Genomic DNA, 23,545 nt, shown 5'->3' on the forward strand with positions numbered 1-23,545 from the left:
TAAGAGAGTGAAAGTAAAGAACATAAAACAGGGTGAGGTGACACTGTCTGGGTGGAGGGGGTCTGGGTAGGGGTACAATGGGGGGTGGGACGGCTGAGCTAAGCCCATATGAAAAGAAGGTACTAACCACGCGGAGATCGGGGGCCAGTGTGCCTTGCACTGCACAGGTCTGCGGGCACGCCTGAGCACAGATCAACCAGAGTGCAGGTCATGCAGCGCAGACAGAACTCCAGGCGGTGAGAGTGAAGGAGCAGACACCTGTGTGCCCAGTCGCTCAGTCGTGTCCGGCTCTTTGCCACCCCCTGGACGGCAGACCGCCAGCTCTTCTATCCATGGGGGTTCTCCAGGCAAGAATACCGGAGTGGGCTGCCATTCCCTCCTCCAGGGGATCTTCCCAACGCAGGGATCGAACCTCGGTTTCCTGCATTGCAGGTGGGTTCTTTACCACCTGAGCCCCCAGGGAAGACACCTCTGGGAACACTCATATCGCGCGGGTGGGAAAACGAGGTCCCTCGTACACTTTCAGAACATGACGCTCACTCCCGCACCTGCCCGCATGGCAGGTCCTTCAGCAAATCCAGCCAGCGCTGACGCAGACCATCCACCTCCACTCCTACGGCAGGCTCCTAATGGATCTCCCTGCCTCCTGCAAGGCATTCTTCTCTCAGCAGAAAAGTAATCTTTTCAATGATAGGGTCTCCCTCTTGCTTAAGCTCTTCAATGACTGTGCGCTTAGCATAAACCCCACTCAGGCCATCCTTCTCCCTGTCTCAGCTGCAGCCATAGTAGAAGCTAACCTTTTCTGCCACCGGACCTTGGCCCCTACATCAGGAATGCTTTCCCCCTGCTTCTTACCGGTCTGGTTCCCTTTTATCCTCCAGGGTTCAGCTTAAACTTCCTAAAGAAGCCCCCAGGTTACTTCAGATCCCAGCAGCATATAGATTTCCTTCATGGTACCCACCACCCTGCATAACTATTTTATTTAGTCATTGTTTTCTTGCTCTTTTTCCAGGTGGGTTTGGACCTCCATGAGGGCAGAGACCATAACATTTTTATCTACCACTGGGTCTTCTGTGCCTCTGAGCTCCTGGCATTTAAGTGATGTTTGTGGAATGAACAAATGAGCCCCAGGAGATGGGAGCCCATGACGATCTTAGCAATAACCTAGCCCAGTACCTTTCAAATTTCATTTTTAGGACACAGAGCCTCCTTCCAAATGGAATCCTACACAGAGTCTCAGCGCTGAGACAGCAGACATGAGCCTTGCCCTTTAGGTTCTATGTTTGTACCACCAAGAGCCCGGAGTGATGCTGTGCGCTCTTGAGAAATCCCCCCAAGCGGCTGAGTTGTCCTCAACTGCCCCCCAGCCCCTCCATTTCTCTGGCTGCTTGCCTCTGTTTTATTTTTTTTCCTTGCCTCTGTTTTTTTTTTTTTTTTTTCCTTGCCTCTGTTTTGACCCTCAGAACAGAAGCAGGATGGGACATGGCATTCTGAATGGTCATAAGCAGTTTAGGAAGAGGTTAGAGTTAAATTTTATTTTGGAGGAAATTTACACAAGGAACATATTTGGGAATCTGATGATGCACCCCTGGGGTGTGTGTGAGTACTGTGGTTTTTACTTCAAAGACCAGCAAGTGATTGTGGGCTCAGGCAAATTGGGAGAATTCCCCCAGCAGCCCTGCATATGCAAAAGAGGGGTCACGGACCACCCCCTTCTGAAACCAGGCTGCACAGCCCAGTGGGCTCAAATGGAGCATGAGGCAGCATAGGCCCGGCTCGCAGGGTGGCTGGGGGTCCTGGGAAGGCGCCCAGGCATGTTAGATGCCTTTTATGCTCCGCTTCACATATTCTAGGCTCACCGTTTTACCCTGGGCATTGCTGAGGTGATCAGGGTTATAACAGCTGCACAGAATATCTTTTGCTTTCTGATGGTTCCTTGTTAGCTGTGTGATCTTGGGCAAGTTGCTTAACCTCTCTCTCTCACATTTATCATCTGGAAAAGGTGGGTGATAAAGGTATTCACTTCATATGGTGGCAGTGAAGATTAGGTGAGTTAAAACATGTGAAGTGCTTATACCAGTGTCTGATACAGAGTGAGGACTATCAAAACGAGAGACGTTGCTACTACTATTATTATTATTATGACTAATCCAACTGGGGCTGGGGCTCCTGGCTAGAGGAAGGAGATGGACCTCCTCACTCCAAGTCTGCTGAGCGGAGGCCTGACTTGCTATGGATGGAAGCTGACTGCGACCCTCGGGTGAGAGCGGGGCAGGGAGGACAAGAACTTCCATTTCTCAAAGGTGTAGAATCTCTGAAGATTCTAACATCTCAGGGAGAAGATATGCTTGCTATCTCCTCTTTAGAGGTGAGGCGATCAAGGCTTAGAGAGGCGGTGAGAGTTGCTGGAGGTCGCGTGGCCGGGAGCGGCTGAGCAGGGCTCCAGCCAGGCCCGCGAGCCTGGGCCCAGTCTCCACGGCCACCGTGGGAGGGTGCAGAGGCCAAAAGGGGAAGGACATGTGTGCCCCCCTGTGCGAGTAACCCCGAGGTCGTCTCTCAGAACGGATTTTAACCTTCAGCTGCAGCAGCTGCCCTGCCGCGTGCGTGTATATATGCCACCATGCACTGCGTACACCCTGGGACCCCCAGAGGTGCGTCCCCCTCCCAGCTACAGCTAACGAGTTCACACGCCGTGCAGGTCTTGCTTTCTACACTGCTATTTCAACTCTTGCCAGACATCGCCCCTCTTGGCATGATACTGGACAGGTCTCTGTAAAAAGTCTTTGCTCTCTCAGCAGCCAACCTTATAGTTTATTTTCTTTTTTCTGAGTTTCCGTTTTATTTTCTTTCTAATCAAGGTGTGAAAAAGTTCTAGGTTCAGTTGAAGTTCCTGGTGAAGAAAGACAACTGAGATTTTTTCTTCACTGATTAAAATCTGCATATTTGTATTTCAAATAATACAGCTAAAACTTGATTTAAAAATTCCTTTTTTTTTTCCTATTTTGGCTTAATGAGTATCACTTATTCAGTAGGAAATCTTTACACTACATGTTCCTCATGTTAAGAATAAATGTACATTAAATCACAGTTTTAAAAAAAAAAGGAAAAAGATGTAGCCCTATTGCTCCCTGATTGGGAGTGTCCAGAGAAGGTGGAGGGGGCCTCCCAGAGTCCCCCAACACAGGGGCTTGCCTGTTGGGGCTGAGAGGATGGTGGGTCCTGAACACGTCCCCTCTCCCACCCAAAGTACACCCGGGGGGGCTGGGCTCTGAGGGAGGTGGGAAAGGCGGAGGGTCTGTTGGAAAGAGCACTAGGCCAGGTGGGAGTCAGGAGCGGATTTCAAGCCTGGCTCCTTGTACCAACGCCAGCACCCAGAACAAGACCCTCAAAGTAACGGGTGCTCAATCCCGTATTTGTTGAACAAACGGATGAATGAACCCATGGCTGCAAGACATGGTCCCTGCTCTTGGGGGGTTTCCAGCCTGGAGGACAGACCCATGAATGTTACTGCAGAGTGGGGTGCACTCTCTCCAATCTAGGGGCAGTGCTCAGGAGCTGCAGGAGTCAGCCAAGGAAAGCACCCCGTGAACCGGGATATATTCCAAGAAGGGAGCTTGTTGGTCCTAAAGGTGATTTGGGGAGGCAGAGAAGAGGGCTGAGCGCAGAGTATTAGGAGGCCCGCAGGCCCAGAGTCTCAGAGGCAGCACCGGTTCAGCATTTGGAAGGCACACGAGGAGGAGGTCTGATGCTGCTCAGATCTCTGTATTTGGGAACGTACTCTGCTCCAGCAAGGCCCTGCCTGCCATTCTCCCAAAGGGCAGTTATCTAGAACTGGGCCCAGCCCCACAGCCCTGGTTTTCCCAACTCCAGCCCCATCCAAGGAGCTGGCCGAGGACAGAGAACTGTAGGTTCAGGGCCCACAGGACAGAGAACTGTAGGTTCAGGGCCCACAGGTGTCCTCCCCCCAGCAACCCTGCCCCTCAGGGAGCTGCAGGCTGACGCTGAGCCCAGGCTGGGCCTGCACCTTGCCCTCCTCCTCCTCCTCGGCCGGCTGTCCAAACTGTCATCACAGGGTTCACACACACCCTACCCACCCCGCCCTGGACAAATCCCACTGTGTACCTCTCCTGCCCTGCCCTGGCCAAGCAGTGGCAGAGCAAAGCCAGAGAAAACCAGACTGGCAGGCAGCCAGGCCTCAGCAGCAATGCGGGGAGGAGAGGGTGACCGGGGAGTCATTTGGGTTCCCTGGAGCTAGAAAGCCGTGGAAGGGAGCTGGTCTCTGCGGGGACCCAAGGGCCATGTGCCTCACCCACTGACCCTGTGAGGGCTAAGAGAACTTCATCAGCTCTAACAGTCCTTTTGGGGGATTCCCTGGTGGCTCAGATGGTAAAGAATCTGCCTGCAATGCAGGAGACCTGGGTTCAATCCCTGGGTAGGGAAGAACCCCTGGAGGAGGGCATGGCAACCCACTCCTGTATTCTTGCCAGAGAATCCCCGTGGACAGAGGAGCCCTGCAGTCTACAGTCCACGGGGTCGCAAAGAGTCGGACACAACTGAGCGACTAAGCCCAGCACAGTACAGAACAATGCTTTACATCTTTACAGCCCACGTTTACGTGAAGTATCAACTCTAACGGAGACGCAGCACCAGCGGTGGAAACACACTCCGCCTGAAGAGCCGGGCCTGGCCCACTGCTCCGCCCCAAGGACTCACAGCGGCAAATGGGATAATAAAGATGATGGGGACGAAGACGAGCACGTTCCTGACAATCCGAGGGCTTTTCTCCTGTGCTGAGCACCCACTTGTGTTTGAGGACCTTGCAACAAGCCTATTAGGGGACACAACCCTCTCACATGTGAGGAAACGGGGTCAGTGAGGTTAAGCAACTGAACTGGTAGCAAATTTAAGTCAGTAATCCTTAGATCCAGGATTTGAGACAGGGAATAACCATTCCAGAGGTTGATTTCATAGACACTGCCCTAAACTGGCAGGAATAGCTGTCCTCACTGCCATCCGTGAATAACCATCCCGAAGCAACAGGAGCCCCTTTGGCGTCCTATTTAATCTGACCTCTTTCCAGACTTCATGGACGTGAGCCCCCTGCTGGCCGGTCCCGGGTAACACGAGCCCCATAATAATCATCGACTGCCACCTAGTGGCGCCGTGAGGAATGTCACATTTCTTTTCTTTCACTTCATCAGATGCGATCCTTCAAAAACCAAAATGTTAAAAATTGCTTTTTGCTTCTCCTTGCTTCAACATCCCTAAGAATAACTGCAGACACATGTTATTCCGATTTTATGAATGATAAGATACAGACCCAGGGGAGTTAAGTAGCTTCTTGAGGATCACATGATGAGGATTATACAGAAGTAACGGGTCAGAATCATTTATTTAAAGTGTGACCTTGAGTAAGACATTTTATTATTTATTTTTGGCGGACACCAAAAAACCCCCTCTGCTACAATAACAATTTTTCTTGGCTTTATTTAATAAAAAGTTCCTCCTTTACCCATTAAGTTCCCATGCTAACTCTACTATATTTCAGTTTGGTATTTGAGTGAATCTTTCTGGGCTGTCTTTTGCAATCTACTAATAAATCTGTCTCTCTCTAGGTCCGTACCATATAGTCTTAACTGCTACAGCTTCATACTAAAGTGCAGGTCCCCTCTCCTCAAGCTTCTTTTTCAGAAATACATTACTTTGCCAACAAAGTTCAGTCTAGTCAAAGCTATGGTTTTTCCAGTAGTCATGTATGGACGTGAGAGTTGGACCATAAAGAAAGTTGAGCACCAAAGAATTGATGCTATTGAACTGTGGTGTTGGAGAAGACTCTTTGAGAGTTCCTTGGACTGCAAGGAGATCAAACCAGTCAATCTGAAAGGAAATCAGTCCTGAATATTCATTGGAAGGACTGATGCTGAAGTCGAAACTCCAATACTTTTGCCACTTGATGCGAAGAAGTGACTCATTGGAGAAGACCCTGATGGGAAAGATTGATGGCAGGAAGAGAAGGGGACGACAGAGGATGTGATGGTTGGATGGCATCACCGACTCGATGGACATGAGTTTGAGCAAGCTCTAGGAGTCAGTGATGGACAGGGAGGCCTGGCGTGCTGCAGTCCATGGGGTCACAAAGAGCTGGACACGACTGAGTGACTGAACTGAACACAACTGAGGACTTTACTCTGTGATGCTCACTCCTTATAAGCAGGGTCCATGATAATGCCCTGCACAAAGCAGCAATTCAGTAAATATCTGAGAATGAATTTATATGATGCTTGGAGGAAAAAGATATTCCAAATTAGGAAAACTAGACACTGATTGTCCCAGCTTTTTCATTTCTAGACTCCCCAGGCGATATTCCCTGACAGTAGATCTGAATGGCTGACGGCTGGAAGGACACGGGATGAAGGACCAGACATGAATGAAGGAGCCAACCAGACACTGGCTCTCCCCACTCAGATGATCTTGGCCACAGGGTTCCCTGACCACACAGCTGCTCAGGAGCCCTGGGACGCCTGTCTCCATGATCTGCTGACTTTCGGAGGAGCCTAACCCTTGAGTGAGCAAGAACAGATGGACGTGAAAGACAAAGGAGTGAGAAGAAAAGAATTCAGTAAGCCTTCTTTCTCCTCTACTCCAGTAGAAAGTCAGCTCAGAGCTGCCTTGAAGCAGGAGGCCCTTCCTGGAGCCCCTGACTCTGTAGGAGACGTCTGGTCCTCTGGCTGGGATAGCCCAGGAGATGGGCTCTTCACACCGGCTGCCTTACCTGGTGTTACCAAGAGTCTGAGAAGCTGTGTGATTCTCTATGCGAGGATCACAGCAGTTTCCTGAGGGAGTCCCAGGCCTCCTGCCCTCCTCAAGCTCTCCCCAGCTTGCCGAAGCCGCTTTCATTTGCTGAATCCTTGCAACTCTTTCTCCCTCCATCCAACCAGTTCAGACTAACCTTGATCCAGCATCCCAAGGCAGGGCCACCAGAGATCAAGGGTCATTCTGATTATGCACTCGTGGTCCTACATCCCTGGTCAAAAACAGCCAAGACTGGCGAAGCCCACCCTCCAAAAAGGTTTTTATAGAAAGGACCTTGCAACCCAGAAACTGTCCCCACCCCCAAGTCCAGCACATTCTGCTTCCACTTTCTTGGATGCCCCTGGGATTCTCTGTGTTCACAGCGGCCTGGCCCTCCACTCTTTCAATACACTGCTTCCCAAACAGTACAGGACTTGGAAACTGATCTAAGTCAACTCCAGGTACATTCTACTTCCCACAGGGCTGGGCTTCTTAACTGTTGGGTACATTTTATTATTTTTAATATATTTATTTATTTGGCTGCACCAGGTCTTAGTTGCAGCATGTGGGATCTAGTTCCCTGACCAGGGATCAAACCCTGGCCCCCTGTATCGGGAATGCAAGTATTAGCCACTGGACCACCAGGGAAGTCTCATGTTGGGTGCATTTTAAAGTGGAGTTTAGTCTGTTCAATATTCTTTGCCTTCATTTTGGTTTGCTCTTCCACTGTAAGATGTTTCTCACAGTGAAGCCTTTAAAGGTCTCTTCCCAGAGTCACTGTCCAACACTCATCTCTCCAACTTGTCTATTCAATCACTAATTCACTCATGCCTGTAGGCACAAATGTATGTACTTCTAGTAAAAAAAAATTGCTGAGCATTGAGTCAGGCACTAGCGCAGGCCCTGGGACTCAAAGATGTGTTCATTCTTCTCAAAGACCTCGTAGTACAACAGGAGAGAATCATGTCCCCAGATGCTTAAAGTACATTGCGATAAAAGCTTTGATATGGACATATTTGTGTGAGCAGAGGGCAGACCCAAATGAAATTCATTATGGGACATTACTGGTTCAAATAACTATTCCTGGAGTTGGCAAGAAAGGCTGGCTCCAGGAATAGTGGGATCCAGAGTCCAAATGACATCATCAGGATATTTCCCTTCTCCTGGTTTCATTGCATCTGCTTGGCTTTCAGTGGCTGGTAATAACTGCATGGCATGGAATGAGATCCAGGGAAGAGTCCCCGTCTTCCACAGTGTATATCCGTGCAAGTTCATGTACTAAAATCAGCTACACACACACACACACCCTTCCCCCAACACATACTCCCCAACAAAGTTGTCCTTTATAGGGAGTCTCCAAATGACACTGCCCTGCATTCTCAATTCTAATGGAAAGAATTCTAACATAAATAAACTCCGGGGCCATGGAGAGTGGCCTAGATTGCTGAGCATATCTCAGTTACGGAAAGGGGAGCCTCTGGGAACCACTAAGGCCCTAACGGATGCGAGTCATCCTGGGATGAAGCTTGGTCTCTCTGAGATACCCATCTGAGGCCTCCACTTTCTCTTGTACAAAACAAATCCAAGGAGAGAGGAGGGTACATGAAGAAACCTCCACAGGTACCAAAGATTTTCATTTTAGATTCATCACAGCTAGAAACCATCTCATTTTACAGATAAGGGATTAGGACAAAACAGATTCCACAATTAAAAGGATCAAACTAGAAATATATTACATGTTACAAAACAGCATAAATAGTTGGATACTTTGTGTGCATGAATCAAAGTATTCATGCAGTTGTTTCCATGTAGAGATCTGACTAGAGATTTGTATTTTCATCTATATTCTGTATATTCTCCTCTCTGTAGCCTGAGAGGATTTTCTGAAGCACAGAGCTGATCAAGTTACTTCCTCCTTTAAATTCTTTACGTCAACCCCCTTGGCTCTCAAAAGGAAACTCATATTTCCTATTATGGCTACTTTAAGCTCTGCATGATGCAGCAGGGCTAGAAAATAGAGTTTTTAGACAACCCAAAGTTGGGAAGTTTAACAAGGGTGCCCCATGAAAAACTGGGACCTCAAAAGACTAAACCTTAGTGTATTTCTCATTAGTAAGAAATAAAACCACCAAGAAATTGTTTGACCAAGCTTGGATCTAGGCAAACAGAAATTTTCTCTGGAGAACTTGTTGCCATAAAAAGGGCTGTGGTCCAAACTCATATAACCTGTGGTCTCGCTAAAGCTACAAATGACAGGTGAGGTTTCTGGGGACATCATGAGAGATGAGAGCCCTGCTGGGACGTTCCCCCAGTCCATCAGCAAGAGAAAACACAAGTTCTTTTCTGGAGGAACTCAACGATAATTCAGACCTGAAAGAATTCCCACAGATAAAGTACCAAAGGAAGTGAGCAGCAAACAGTCTAAAATCACAAATACACAAAGAAGCAAAGCTCATCACAAAGTGACAGAGAAAACAACAGACAGTAATATCAGGCATACACCGACTTCAGCATTGGAATTTTCAGACAGAGACTTTTAAGATTGCTGTGCTTAATAGGGTTAAAGACATAAAAGAGAATTGACAAGGTGAATCAGCATCAAGACCAAGCCAGAAACTGACCAAGCAAATGTCAAAACAAAGTCTCAAGCACATTATCTAGAAACTAATAACATAAAAATTGCATTTAAAATTCAGTGGATGAATTAAACAGACAATTAGACACAGAGGAAAAGAGACTAGAAACCTGGAAGATCCACCTGTAGAAATTATCAAGAAAGCTACCTAGGAGCCAGACAGACAGAAAACAAGGAAGAGATGTTAAGGGATGTGGAGACTAGAAAGAGAAACACTAACATATGTTGGATGAAACTTCCAGAGAGAGGTAATAATAAAAATGATTATAGGAGCTAGCAAGTATATAGTATTTACCATGTGTCCCTGTTCTAAACTATTGTGTAACTAACTCACTAATGTTCACAAGAAAACCTATAGGTAGGTAATAATGTCATCCCCACTTCACAGATGAGGAGTAATATCATCCCCACTTTACAGATGAGGAAATTGAAACACAGAGACGTTACAACATTTGTCCAAGTCTCATAGAGACGCCAAGTAGCTTGGCTCCAGAGTTTGTGGTCTCAACCACTATGCAACATATGAAGAAATAATAGCAGAAAACCACCCAGAAATGCTAAATGACAGTAATCTTAAAATCCTGGAAACATCATAAGCCCCAAATGTGATATAAGAAATAATAGCAGAAAACCACCCAGAAATGCTAAATGACAGTAATCTTAAAATCCTGGAAACATCATAAACCCCAAATGTGATATAAAGAGAAAGCCACTAGACACATTTTGATGACAGTGAACCACATCAGAGAAAAAAGCCCTTAGGAAGGAAACAGGCAGATCACTGAAAATGACTGGCAGCTTGACTGATGGCCAATCTCACAAGAACGACATTGGCGGCCAAAGAGTAGATTTCCAATGTGCTGGAGAAGAGTAACTGCCACCCTGTGATGCCAGCCTGAAAAAACCACCTCCAGAAAATGAGGGTGAAACAAATGACATTTGCAGACAGAAAAAAACTAGGGCATTAACCCCACAAAGACTCTCATGAAAGGAACTTCTGAAGAATGTATTTCAAGGAATGGAAGATAAGAGATGCAAAACTGGAAAGAAAGAGTCACTCAGTCATGTCCAACGCTTTGCATCCTCATGGTCTGTAGCCCGTCAAGCTATTCTGTCCATGGGACTTTCCAGGCAAGAATACTGGAGTGAGTAGCCATTCCATTCTACAGGGGATCTTCCCGATCCAGGGATCAAACTCGGGGCTCCTGCATTGCAGACAGATTCTTCACTGCTGAGCCAGCAGGGGTGAAATGAGAAGTTGAGCAAAAACACACTAGTTTTATGGGGATCCATTTGAACAAACACTCACTATTTAAAACTCTTATTAAATATTTAATGTCTTGGAGGGGAGGACTACTGGAGCACTGTTGATTGGGAGGAAGGGGCTAGAGCTAAAGCTGTTAAGGTCCTGGTGCTGTTCATGAGGAAAGACAGTTGCACAGTTCGTCCACTGCACCAGACAAAGAACAGGGCAAAGGAGGGAATGAGTGTTAAGACAGAACCTGCTGGTCAACCCTTGTGTCCAGGTGCAGGGCTGTGACTACAGAGACAGCACCCCAAAGGCTGCATTTAGAGTCTGCATAAGTATGTTAAGTAGCCACAGTAATTGCCTGAAAAATAGAGCATAAAACTTTCAGACAAATTAGAAAAAAAAAAAAATCTTCTGTAAAGCCAGTGACATTCTAGGCAGTACCAAACAACTTCATCTTCTGCTCCCATCTTTTGAGAAACATTTTTCAATGGGAAAGTTTAGAGACCTGCTCCTGCAAAGCTGGTGACTGTGATGACTGTTGGCCAGGCTCCCTGGGTTTCAGCCACACCTCTAGCCAGCATAGATTTGTAAAGTCTTATAAGCAGCTTCCCTTCGGGGGCCAAGCTTTGCCTGAGAGTGCCAAGCACACAGGAGTGCCACTTTCCTTACCCACTCTCGAACATTCAGTATCAAACTTTAGAATATTTGAAAATCTGAAGGTGAAGATATCCTGGCAGAGTTTCAGTAAACCTTCATCATCATGAGTATGACATTTTTTCTCATGCTTGATTAAGAAACATGGGTTTTGTAGGAACTGAGTTGGTTTTTTTCTTACTAGGCTGTTAAAATTCTCAGTGATGTGTCAGAAATATAGACATACACAATAGATAATTTTGTCCAAAATATGCATTATAAATTCTTTTCCCCAGTTCACTGTTTGACTTGCTTACTGTGGCCTTTTCCATGAAGAAAAATTATTTTTAATTTTCAATTTTTTAAAATTATTTTTATTAAATGTTTTTATTTATGATTTCTGAGTTTTGTATCATGTTTAGGAAAATCTTCCCCAATCCAAGGTTATAAAAGAATTTCCCCTGTGGTCGCCAAGGCGGAGGGGAGAAAGGAGAGGGATGGACTGGGAATCTGGGATTGATAGATACAAACCATTACAGTTAGAATGGATAAACAATAAGGTCCTAATGTACAGCATAGGGAACTATATTCAATACCTTGTTTAAAACCATAGTGGAAAAGAAAATAAAGAAACTGAGTCACTTTGTTGTACAGAAGAGATTGGCACAACATTGTAAATCAACTATAATTCAAATTTTTTTAAAGGATTACTATTCCTCCCCTACCAATCAGAGAATACCAGAGTATTTATAGTTAAAATAAAACTCTTTGAACACAGAAAAAAAAAAAAAAAGAATTTTCCCATGTTTTCTTCTGACTCTTTTTGCTTCTCTTATTTATATTTAAATACACAATCCATTTTAAAGTTAACTCAGGGAACTCAAACAGGGGCTCTGTATCAACCTAGAAGGGTGGGATGGGGAGGGTGAGGGGAGGGAGGCTCAAAAGGGAGAGGATATATGTATACCTACGGCTGATTCATGTTGAGGTTTGATAGAAGACAGCAAAATTCTTTAAAGCAATTATCCTTCAATTTAAAAAAAGTTAACAAGGTGTAAATATGAGCTATGATCCCTAAGGCATTTTACTCTAGATAGCTTCTCAGCTGCCCAATAACCTTTACTGATTTATTATTTTTATTATTTTATCTCTACCCGCTCCCATTTGAAATGGCCCCTTTATCATACACTGGATTCCACATGCATGTATGTTTGATTCCTGAGACTCTCAGTCCTGCTGCCTCAATCTCTGCCTGTTTTCATGTTAGCACCTCACTATATTCACTGAGGCTTTCGAGTATGTTCTAATATCTGGTAGGGCTGACCAGTCCTCATTTCTTTCTTTCTGTCTCCAGAAGTAGTTAAGGTTTCATTTTCTTTTTTTTTCCCCCTCACTTTTTTTCATACCTAGGAAAGCTACTGTTTTCTTTTCTTTTTTTTCCATTTATTTTTATTAGTTGGAGGCTAATTACTTTACATCATTACAGTAGTTTTTGTTATACATTGAAATGAATTAGCCATGGATTTACAGTCCCCCCTCCCACCTCCCTCTCCACCCGATCCCTCTGGGTCTTCCCAGTGCACCAGGCCCGAGCACTTGTCTCATGTACCCAACCTGGGCTGGTTATCTGTTTCACCCTAGATAATATACATGTTTCAATGCTGTTCTCTTGAAACATCCCACCCTTGCCTTCTCCCAGAGTCCACAAGTCTGTTCTATACATCTGAGTCTCTTTTTCTGTTTTGCATATAGGGTTATCATTACCATCTTTCTAAAGTCCATATATATGTGTTAGTATACTGTAATGGTCTTTATCTTTCTGGCTTACTTCGCTCTGTATAATGGGCTCCAGTTTCATCCATCTCTTTAGAACTGATTCAAATGAATTCTTTTTAATGGCTGAGTAATATTCCATGGTGTATATGTACCACAGCTTCTTCATCCATTCGTCTGCTGATGGGCATCTGGGTTGCTTCCATGTCCTGGCTATTATAAACAGTGCTGCGATGAACATTGGGGTGCACGTGTCTCTTTCAGATCTGGTTTCCTTGGTGTGTATGCCCAGAAGTGGGATTGCTGGGTCATATGGCAGTTCTATTTCCAGCTTTTTAAGAAATCTCCACACTGTTTTCCATAGTGGCTGTACTAGTTTGCATTCCCACCAACAGTGTAAGAGGGTTCCCTTTTCTCCACACCCTCTCCAGCATTGCTTGTAGACTTTTGGATAGCAGCCATCCTGACTGGCGTATAATGGTACCTCATTGTGGTTTTGATTTGCATTTCTCTGATAATGAGTGATGTTGAGCATCTTTTCATGTGTTTGTTAGCCATCTGTATGTCTTCCTTGGAGAAATGTCTGTTGAGTTCTTTGGCCCATTTTTTGATTGGGTCATTTATTTTTCTGGAGTTGAGCTGGAGGAGTTGCTTGTATATTTTTGAGATTAATCCTTTGTCTGTTGCTTCGTTTGCTATTATTTTCTCCCAATCTGAGGGCTGTCTTTTCACCTTGCTTATAGTTTCCTTTGTTGTGCAAAAGCTTTTAAGTTTCATTAGGTCCCATTTGTTTATTTTTGCTTTTATTTCTGAAATTCTGGGATGTGGGTCATAGAGGATCCTGCTGTGATTTATGTCAGAGAGTGTTTTGCCTATGTTCTCCTCTAGGAGTTTGATAGTTTCTGGTCTTACATTTAGATCTTTAATCCATTTTGAGTTTATTTTTGTGTATGGTGTTAGAAAGTGTTCTAGTTTCATTCTTTTACAAGTGGTTGACCAGTTTTCCCAGCACCACTTGTTAAAGAGGTTATCTTTTTTCCATTGTTTATCCTTGCCTCCTTTGTCGAAGGTAAGGTGACCATAGGTTCGTGGATTTATCTCTGGGCTTTCTATTCTGTTCCATTGATCTATATTTCTGTCTTTGTGCCAGTACCATACTGTCTTGATGACTGTGGCTTTGTAGTAGAGTCTGAAGTCAGGCAGATTGATTCCTCCAGTTCCATTCTTCTTTCTCAGGATTACTTTAGCTATTCGAGGTTTTTTGTATTTCCATACAAATTGTGAAATTATTTGTTCTAGTTCTGTGAAAAATACCGTTGGTAGTTTGATAGGGATTGCATTGAATCTATAGATTACTTTAGGTAGTATAGCCATTTTGACAATATTGATTCTTCCAATCCATGAACACGGTATATTTCTCCATCTGTTTGTGTCCTCTTTGATTTCTTTCATCAGTGTTTTATAGTTTTCTATGTATAGGTCTTTTGTTCCTTTAGGTAGATATACTCCTAAGTATTTTATCCTTTTTGTTGCAATGGTGAATGGTATTGTTTCCTTAATTTCTCTTTCCGTTTTCTCATTATTAGTGTATAGGAATGCAAGAGATTTCTGTGTGTTAATTTTATATCCTGCAACTTTACTGTATTCGTTGATTAGCTCTAGTAAGTTTCTGGTAGAGTCTTTAGGGTTTTCTATGTAGAGGATCATGTCATCTGCAAACAGAGAGAGTTTCACTTCTTTTCCTATCTGGATTCCTTTTACTTCTTTTTCTGCCCTGATTGCTGTGGCCAACACTTCCAAAACTATGTTGAATAGTAGTGGTGAGAGTGGGCACCCTTGTCTTATTCCTGATTTCAGGGGAAATGCTTTCAATTTTTCACCATTGAGGGTGATGCTTGCTGTGGGTTTGTCATATATAGCTTTTATTATGTTGAGGTATGTTCCTTCTATTCCTGCTTTCTGGAGAGTTTTAATCATAAATGGATGTTGAATTTTGTCAAAGGCTTTTTCTGCATCTATTGAGATAATCATATGGTTTTTATCTTTCAATTTGTTAATGTGGTGTATTACATTGATTGACTTGCGGATATTAAAGAATCCTTGCATTCCTGGGATAAAGTCCACTTGGTCATGATCTTCTCTAGACAGGAAACACTGTTTTCTGTAGAGTAATTTTGTCACCAGTCACCTTTCTGAGCGACCTGTCTTTGTGGTAGCATCTCAAAATGACTCTCTGGGGTTGTCCAGGTCTGCTATCACACCAAAACCCACATTCTGCCAATTTTCCAGCCTCAACATCCACTGGAACCATGCCTGTGAGGATCAGCCAGGACTTCCTATGTCAGTTCTTAGTCTTCATCTTGGTCAATCTCTTGGGTAGGATTGATGCTGTGGCTCACGCACATCTTCTAGAACAGCTTCCTGTTCTGTCTCTGGGATACTTTCCTAGTTTACTACTCCTTCAGTAGCTGCTTTTCACTACTGTGTTGGCCGAGTCCTCCTCTTCTTCTGGGTCTCTGGAGGTTGGAGGCCCCAGTATTGAGTCTCAAACCTCTTCCCCACGAACACTCACTCCCAAGGACGAGCTCCCCAGCTCCTCTGGAAAGTAAGAGGCACAGACTTTTGTGTCACCATCATCACATCTTCATGCCTGAAACGGTGCCCTGGCACAGCATATGCACACAACAGTTCTGGGTAAATGAATGAATGAGTGAATACACTTCTCTGGTTGCTTTAAATGCTTCATAGTTAAGTTTTCAAAGGACAAGTAACTCAATATGGTGGCAAGGATAGGCACATGAAAGGAAGTCATAGGAGCTAAGACTGAAAATACTGGTTGGGCTCTAGACAATCTAAAAAAATCTAGCTGGATTTCCTTGGTGGTGCAGTAGATAAGGATCTGCCTGCCAACCTGGGGACATGAGTTCGATCCCTGGTCCGGGAAGATCTTGCATGCCATGGAGCAACTAAGCCCACATGCCACAATTATTGAGCCTGGGATCTAGAGTCTGGGAGCTGCAACTCCTGGAGCCCACATGCCCTAGAGCCCGTGCTCTGCAACAAAAGAAACCACCACGATGAGAAGCCTCCACTCTGCAACTAGAGAGCAGCCCCTGCTCACCGCAACTAGACAAAAGCCTGCACAGCAACGAAGACCCAGCACAGCCAAAATTAAATAAACTATTTCTTGTAAATAAATAAACTATATAGAACTAAAAAGATAAGGAAACCTTTTTAAGTCTTTAATAAAAAGAAATACAATCTAGCTAACAAATACCATGACGCAGAGGGAGAAAGGTGCCACAGTGTACTGGTGGTATGCTAAATTCCTTATCTTTTATAAGGGAACTCAATATACCCTGTTGCTGATATTCATAAATCAAAAATATAAATGTAGGTTTTTTTTTTTTTACTCTAGAAAGCTATAATATTAACATCTAAAAGAATTAAGAATGGAAACTGGACCTTGGTTGCTACTGGGAAATGAGATTAGGAGAGATGTTACTTTTCATTTTTGCACCTTAGTCTATGGCCACACAATCCTAAAGGCGTCCAATTTAGTCATTTTATGCACCTTGGTATCATTTGAAATAAAATGAATGTGCATTCACTACTTCTGTGATTAAATTTTAAAAGATCAAGACAGTCAGGCCATGCAGGGCCTTGGATGCCAAGCAAACCGTTCTTTAGCTACAGAGGCTCATGTGACTTGGTGGGTCGGTGTCCTGCACAGGCTCACGGCAGGCAGCAAAAGGCTTTAGGACAGCCCTTCCTCACAGGGAGGGGGAGCAAAGAGGGTAGGATGGGTACGGAGGCAGAGATAAGTGACTGAAGTCAGGGCAAATAAAAAACCATCTCGTGAGCTTTCTTGTCTCTCTCATCTCCAGGACCTCTCATTTGCCAGTCCCCCTCCTGCAGGAAATCGCAGGGCCTTTCAGCATCTTGATAAGCCTCCCTGGGTCACCAGGCTGCTCTCCTGCTCCTGCAGGCAGCCACCCATCCGGAGGGTGGCAAAGCATCCTCCGCCGTTTGTCAATCCCAGGAAAGCTCTTTCGTTTCTACTCACCACCTCCAGCAAGAAGAATGGTGTCAAGGTAAGAGTCTGCTCAAGAACTCTCTCTGATCAAAGGCAGATTTGTCTTCTCTTGAGTCCGCACTCTCATGAGTTCATGTCGGGGTAGGGCAGGCAGGGGGCGCAGGCACTCGTCAGCAACAGGCAGGAGACAGGAAGCTCCCAATGGAAGCTTTGGTTGCTGGTAGCTTGGACTATGGGAGAGCCCAGCAGGGTCAAGCAGGTTCTTTCTGCTTCTGTTCCACTTCCCTATACACTCCTCTTCTCTTCAAATATTCAAATCTGCTTATGAAGACAAATATTTTGTGAATTCTAATTTATGGAGGGAGATGGTATGCGGGCATTGAAAAGCTAAATTGCTGTTGATAACCTCAGGTGTCACTGATTTGCTTGCTAGTCAATGTTATTTTATTTTGTTTGTTTTGTTTCTTGTATCCTTGTATCTGGCCTTGTCCCAGCAGAAAATACAGGACATAATCTAAGATGGTAATTTAGGAGAATTTGGCGCAGGTGGGCACAGCTAAGGGGAATCTCTAAAGGATGTTGGACTCCGACCCTCCCCCACCCCCAACCAAGACCAAGTCTTCATAGGGAACTGTTACTATTGCTGGGCCTGATGGGGAAAAGGAAGAAGTTATCAGAACCCAGGGGGCGCTCTGGCTGGAGCTGTGGTTGTCACTGTGGTTTTAGGCAAGGGCCATCAGACAGGGGCTATGTCCTCAAGTAGCATAACACGGCCAACTGCCAACTCACAGCCTGGAAGGGAGGCAGCCAGGGAGCTCAAAACCCCAATCACTCTCTTCTGCCTCCTCACCCTCCAGCCTCCTGTCAGCGTCACCCTATCACTGGAAACAAACGGGAGGCAGGGGGAGAGGGAGGCCATCAGCTGGGCACTGATGCATCTCCTCCCGGAACGCAGAGACGGGCACAGAGGAAGGAAGGGAGACGACGGCCAACGGTGAAACCCTCTCTCTTCCAAGGCCTCCTCACAGTCCTGGGACTGGGTCAGTTTCTCATTGTATTCCTTAACTAGTTTCTTTGACTGTTGGCTTGCACCTCTATCTATGTCACTTCTTTGGAATAATCTCTCACCATCATCAGAGATGGGCTTCCCAGGGGGCGCTATCAGTAAGGAATTCACCTGCCAATGCAGGAGACACGAGACACGGGTTTGATCCCTGGGTCAGGAAGGAGGGCACAGCAACCCACTCCAGGATTCTTGCCTGGAAAATTCCATGGACAGAGGAGCCTGGCAGGTTACAGTCCATGGGGTCACAAACAGTCAGACATGAGTAAGTGACTTAGCATGCACACATCATCAGAAATGCCTTGAGAATGTATTCATTGGGTTTTAATTTTGACATAAGGGTACCCAGGTACTTAAAAGTATTGAGTTGACCAAAACATTCATTCAGGTTTTCCATACCATCTTATGGGAAAACTTTTAATGAACCTTTTGGCCAACCCAATATTTTCAGTTTGCGATTTTGGTTTCTCTGGAGAAAAATCCATAATAAGAGTGACTTAAACTGTGTCCACCACACAGAGCTAGGCTCTGGGCACATATCAATGCATGGAGAAAAGCATCATCTGTCCTTATAAAGCTCACATATGGGGCCATTTCTAGCTCAAGAGGCCTCCTGACCCACTCGCACCTGTCATAGCAAGAGCTCTTCATGACCCTAAATCATGATCTCCTTACTTCCTAGGGGGTGCATTCCTCTTAGTCACAAAGATGGCCCCACAGCATGACCTCCTGGCCCTAGAAGGTTATCTCAGTCCCAGGCAGAAGGAATGCTGAGCTTAGAGTCCTTTGGTCACCCTCTCATAATTTGCCCATATTTTTCTCCTCCTGCCTCTCTGAGGACATGACATGGCCCGGGAGGCTGACTGGAGGTGACATTCTTATGTCATTAGAGGGTCATGTTGCAGTAGAGAGAGCCGAGGCAATAGAGTCAGAGAGTTGCTGTTGTTGTTCAATCGCTAAGTTGTGTCTGACTTTGCGACCCCATGGACTGCAGCACACCAGGGTTCCCTGCCCTTCACTATCTCCCTGAGTTTGCTCAAACTCATGCCCATTGGAGTTGGTGATTGCTATCTAACCAGCTCATCCTCTGCCACCCCTTTCTTCTTTTGCCTTCAACCTTTCCCAGCATCAGGGTCTTTCCAGTGAATCAGTTCTTCACATCAGGGGGCCAAAGTATTGGAGCTTCAGCTTCAGCATCAGTCCTTCCAATAAATATTCAGGGTTGATTTCCTTTAGGATTGACTGGTTTGATCTCCTGCTGTCCAAGAGGCTCTCAAGAGTTTTCTCCAACACCACAGTTCAAAAGCATCAATTTTTTGGCATCAATTCTTTATGGTCCAACTCTCACATCCATACGTGACTACTGGAAAGACCATAGATTTGAGTATATAGACCTCTGTCAGCAAACTGATGCCTCTGTTTCTTAATATGCTGACTAGGTTGGTCATAGCTTTTTTCCAAGAAGCAAATATCTTTTAGTTTCATGGCTGAAGTCACCATCTGCAGTGATTTTGGAGCCCAAGAAAAGAAAAATCTGTCACTGCTTCCACTTTTTCCCCTTCTGTTTGCCATGAAGTGATGGGGTCAGATGCTATTATCTTAGTTTGTTGAATGCTGAGTTTTAAGTCAGCTTTTTCACTCTCCTTTTTTACCCTCATCAAGAAGTTTTTTAGGTCCTCTTCACCTTCTGCCATTAGAGTGGTATCATTTGCATATCTGAGGTTGTTGATATTTCTCCTGACAGTCTTGATTCTGGCTTATGCTTCATCCAGCCCAGCATTTCACATGATGTACTTTGCTTAAGTTAAATAAGCAAGGTGACAATATTGTACTCCTTTCTCAATTTTAAACCAATCACCTGTTCCATGTCTGGTTCTAATTATTGCTTCTTGACCTGCACACAGGTTTCTCAGGAGGCAGGTAAGGTGGTCTGGTATTCCCATCTCTAACAATTTTCCACAGTTTGTTGTGATCCACACAGTCAAAGGCTTTCGTGTAGTCAATGAAGTAGAAATAGGTGTTTTTCTCAAATTCCCTTGCTTTCTTTATGATCCAGTGAATGTTGGTAATTTGGTCTCTTGTTCCTCTGTGTTTTCTAAACCTTGTACATCTGGAAGTTCTCAGTTATGTACTGTTGAAGCCTAGCTTGAAGGCTTTTGAGCATAACCTTACTAGCATGTGAAATGAGCACAATTGTACAGTAGTTTGAACACTCTTTGGCATTGCCCTTCTTTGGGATTGGAATCAAAACTGACATTTGTGGCCCCTGCTGAGTTTTCCAAATTTGCCGGCATATTGAGTGCAGCACTTTGAACAGCATCATCTTTTAGGATTTGAAATAGCTCAGCTGGAGTTCCATCACCTCCACTAGCTTTGTTCGTAGTGATGCTTCCCAAGCCCCACTTGACTTCACACTCCAGGACGTCTGGCTCTAGGTGAGTGACCACACCAGCATGGTTATCCGGGTCATTAAGGCCTTTTTTGCATAGTTCTTCTGTGTGTTCCTGCCATGTCTTCTGAGTCTCTCCTGCTTCTGTTAGGTCCTCACTGTTTCTGTCCTTTATCATGCCCATTCCAGCATGAAATTTCCCTTGATGACTCTAATTTTCTTGAAGAGATCTGCAATCTCTTCCATCCTATTGTTTTTCTCTGTTTCTTTGCATTTTTCATTTAAGAACGCCTCCTTATCTCTCCTTTCTATTCTCTGGAATTCTGCATTCAGTTGGGTGTATCTCTCCCTTTCTCTCTTGCCTTTCACTTCTCTCCTTTCCTCAGATACTTGCAAGGCCTTTTCAGACAACCATTTTGCCTTCTTGCATTTCTTTTTCTTTGAGATGGTTTTGGTCACTGCTTCCTGTACATTGTTACGAACCTCTGTCCACAGTTCTTCAGGCACTCAGTCTATCAGATCTGATCCCTTGAATCTATTCATCACCTCCACTGAATAATCATAAGGGATTTGATTTAGGTCATATCTGAATGGTCTAGTGGTTTGCTTTGCTTTCTTTAGTTTAAGCCTGAATTTTGCAATGAAGAGCTCATGATCTAAGCCATAGCTCCAGGTATTGTTTCTGAGTCACAGAGAAGTGGGTTTAAATATTCCAGGTCTCCAGGGCTGTGTGGACTGCAGTAAGCATCTAAATCTCTGTGACGGGGGGACAGTAACTCCCACCTGGCAGGGTGGCCGTGAGAATGGATGATCACACCGCAGGTGCTTTCACATCTTTGTGTTCCCAGGAACACCAGCGGAGGGTTTCTGAGCTTGGGTCCAACCACCGCAGCCTGGGAGACGGCATTCACATCCCTGAATCACACTGGCCAGGCCCATCCTCAAACTTCCAACGTGGTGACCGTGACCCTGTACCTGCTGACGGCCGCCATCGCCCTGGGGGGACTGGCGGGAAATGCGGCGGTGCTGTGGCTCCTGGGCTTCCACTCGCGCAGGAACGCCTTCACCGTCTACATCCTCAACCTGGCGGCAGCCGACTTCTTGTGCCTTTGCTGCCAAGTTATCGATTCCGTGGAGGCCCTCATCACCTGCTGCAGCCACAGTTCCAGCCCCGCCTTCCTCGCCACGGTGATGACCTTCGCCTACCTGGCAGGTCTGAGCTTGCTCAGCGCCATTAGCACCGAGCGCTGCATGTCCGTCCGGTGCCCCGTCTGGTACCGCTGCCACCGCCCCACACACTTATCAGCCATCGTGTGCGCCGTGCTCTGGGCCCTGGCCCTGCTGCTGAGCATCCTGGAAGGGAAGTACTGTGGCTTACTCTTAACGAGTTTCAGCCGTCTTTGGTGTCGGGTGTTCGATTTCATCGCTGCTGGGTGGCTGATGTTCTTATTTGGGCTCCTGGCGGGGTCCAGCCTGGCCCTGCTGCTCGGGATCCTCCGAAAGTCCCAGCGCACGCAGCTGACCAGGCTCTATGTGACCGTGGTGCTCACAGTGCTGGCCTTCCTGCTCTGCGGCCTGCCCTACGGCATCCTCTGGTTCCTCTTAATCTGGATTCAGGATGACCTGTTTGCCATCCCCTGTCACCACTGCCTGGTCGTCTTTGGTTTGTCCTGCGTCAACAGCTCCGTCAACCCCATCATTTACTTCTTCGTGGGCTCCTTCAGGCAAAGGCAGGCAAAGAAGCGAGGGCGGCGGACCCTCAAGGCGGTGCTGCAGCAGGCCTTGGAGGACATATCAGAACTGGGTGAAAGCGAAAGCTCGCTTCCTCGGGCAACCCTGGGGTCGGGAAGCAGTCTGGTGTCGGGAAGCGGTCTGGTGTCCTGATTCAGGGTCTCTGCCTTGGTCAGACACACCGTGGCTTTGAGCGACAACTTCCTCTCTATCACTTCGGGAGGATTTCTTAGGTTCTCTCACCTCTGGACCCACCCTGACTGTAAAACGGTTAAATAAACCATCTGGGTGCTGAGGATTAAGGGAGACAGTGCCTGTCGCACAAGCGCTGCATGTTGTCTTCAGGACTGTCTTACCCAGGGGTCTTCACCCCACCCCATGGGAGCTTCACCAACTCTGGGTTCCAGGACTATTTCCACTTATGAAGAATCCCACCTTCAGCAGAAGTTGAACGCAGTGCACGAAAGGTCTTAAGTTTCTTGGGTCACTGCACTTGCTAGGTATTAAACATGACATTTTTGACCAGTTTCTTACAATCTGTTACTTTCTTACAATCAGTTTTTATACAAGGAAAAGAATTCAATTTCCATCGAACCCCAAAGAGTAGTCTTTGATTTTGCCAGGCCTCAGAATGACTCCTAAACTGAATAAATGTTTATTGAACAAATGACTTAATGAATGAAAAAAAAAAAAGATGAATTTTGAAGTCTAGCCTGTGCTAAATCTCCATTTACCAGATTTGAGTCCCATCTGTAAGTCTATTTCTTTCACCATTTTCAACTTTTTCAAGCATGACGTTTTATAACCAGATAAATATTAATAAAGCATATCTGAGGTTTGTGATGGGTCATCTTCCTATGGTTTCCTTCTGCATACCCTCCAATAGAATCCGACATGCACGCCTTCTCACTCCTACTCCTTCATCGTTGCCCTGGAGCTCACTGATCCTTCATGCACATTTCCAACGTGTCTTACTAGACTCCGTTCTCTGAGAACAGGATCTGTGTCAGAATTACCTTCTATTTCAAAGAACTCACAGCACTGATTTTAGTAAGTTAGTTACACACAAAATATTTTTGTTACTTGTTCTATAAAAATAAAATATTAAGCTTAAATGTTGCATCTTTCAATAGTTTTTAACTGAAGTGTAATTAAGACAGAATGATTGCACAGATCATTAGTGGATACAGTTCAATGAGTTTTGGCAATAAATACACACCCATGTGATTGACATAGACACA

At 45.4% G+C, this 23,545-nt stretch overlaps 1 protein-coding gene across 1 annotated transcript; it reads left to right on the forward strand.

Moving 5' to 3' along the window:
• Positions 1 to 529: 529 nt before the first annotated feature.
• LOC110151111 (mas-related G-protein coupled receptor member X2-like) lies at positions 530 to 22,457 on the forward strand. Its single transcript, XM_070457566.1, has 5 exons — positions 530 to 675; positions 2,561 to 2,651; positions 16,973 to 17,179; positions 17,979 to 18,115; positions 21,422 to 22,457. Exons 1-5 carry the CDS (start codon positions 530 to 532, stop codon positions 22,455 to 22,457), a joined length of 1,617 nt encoding a protein of 538 aa, XP_070313667.1.
• Positions 22,458 to 23,545: the final 1,088 nt, after the last annotated feature.

Source organism: Odocoileus virginianus, chromosome 28, assembly GCF_023699985.2.
Source record: "Odocoileus virginianus isolate 20LAN1187 ecotype Illinois chromosome 28, Ovbor_1.2, whole genome shotgun sequence".
NCBI classification, from domain to species: domain Eukaryota; kingdom Metazoa; phylum Chordata; class Mammalia; order Artiodactyla; family Cervidae; genus Odocoileus; species Odocoileus virginianus.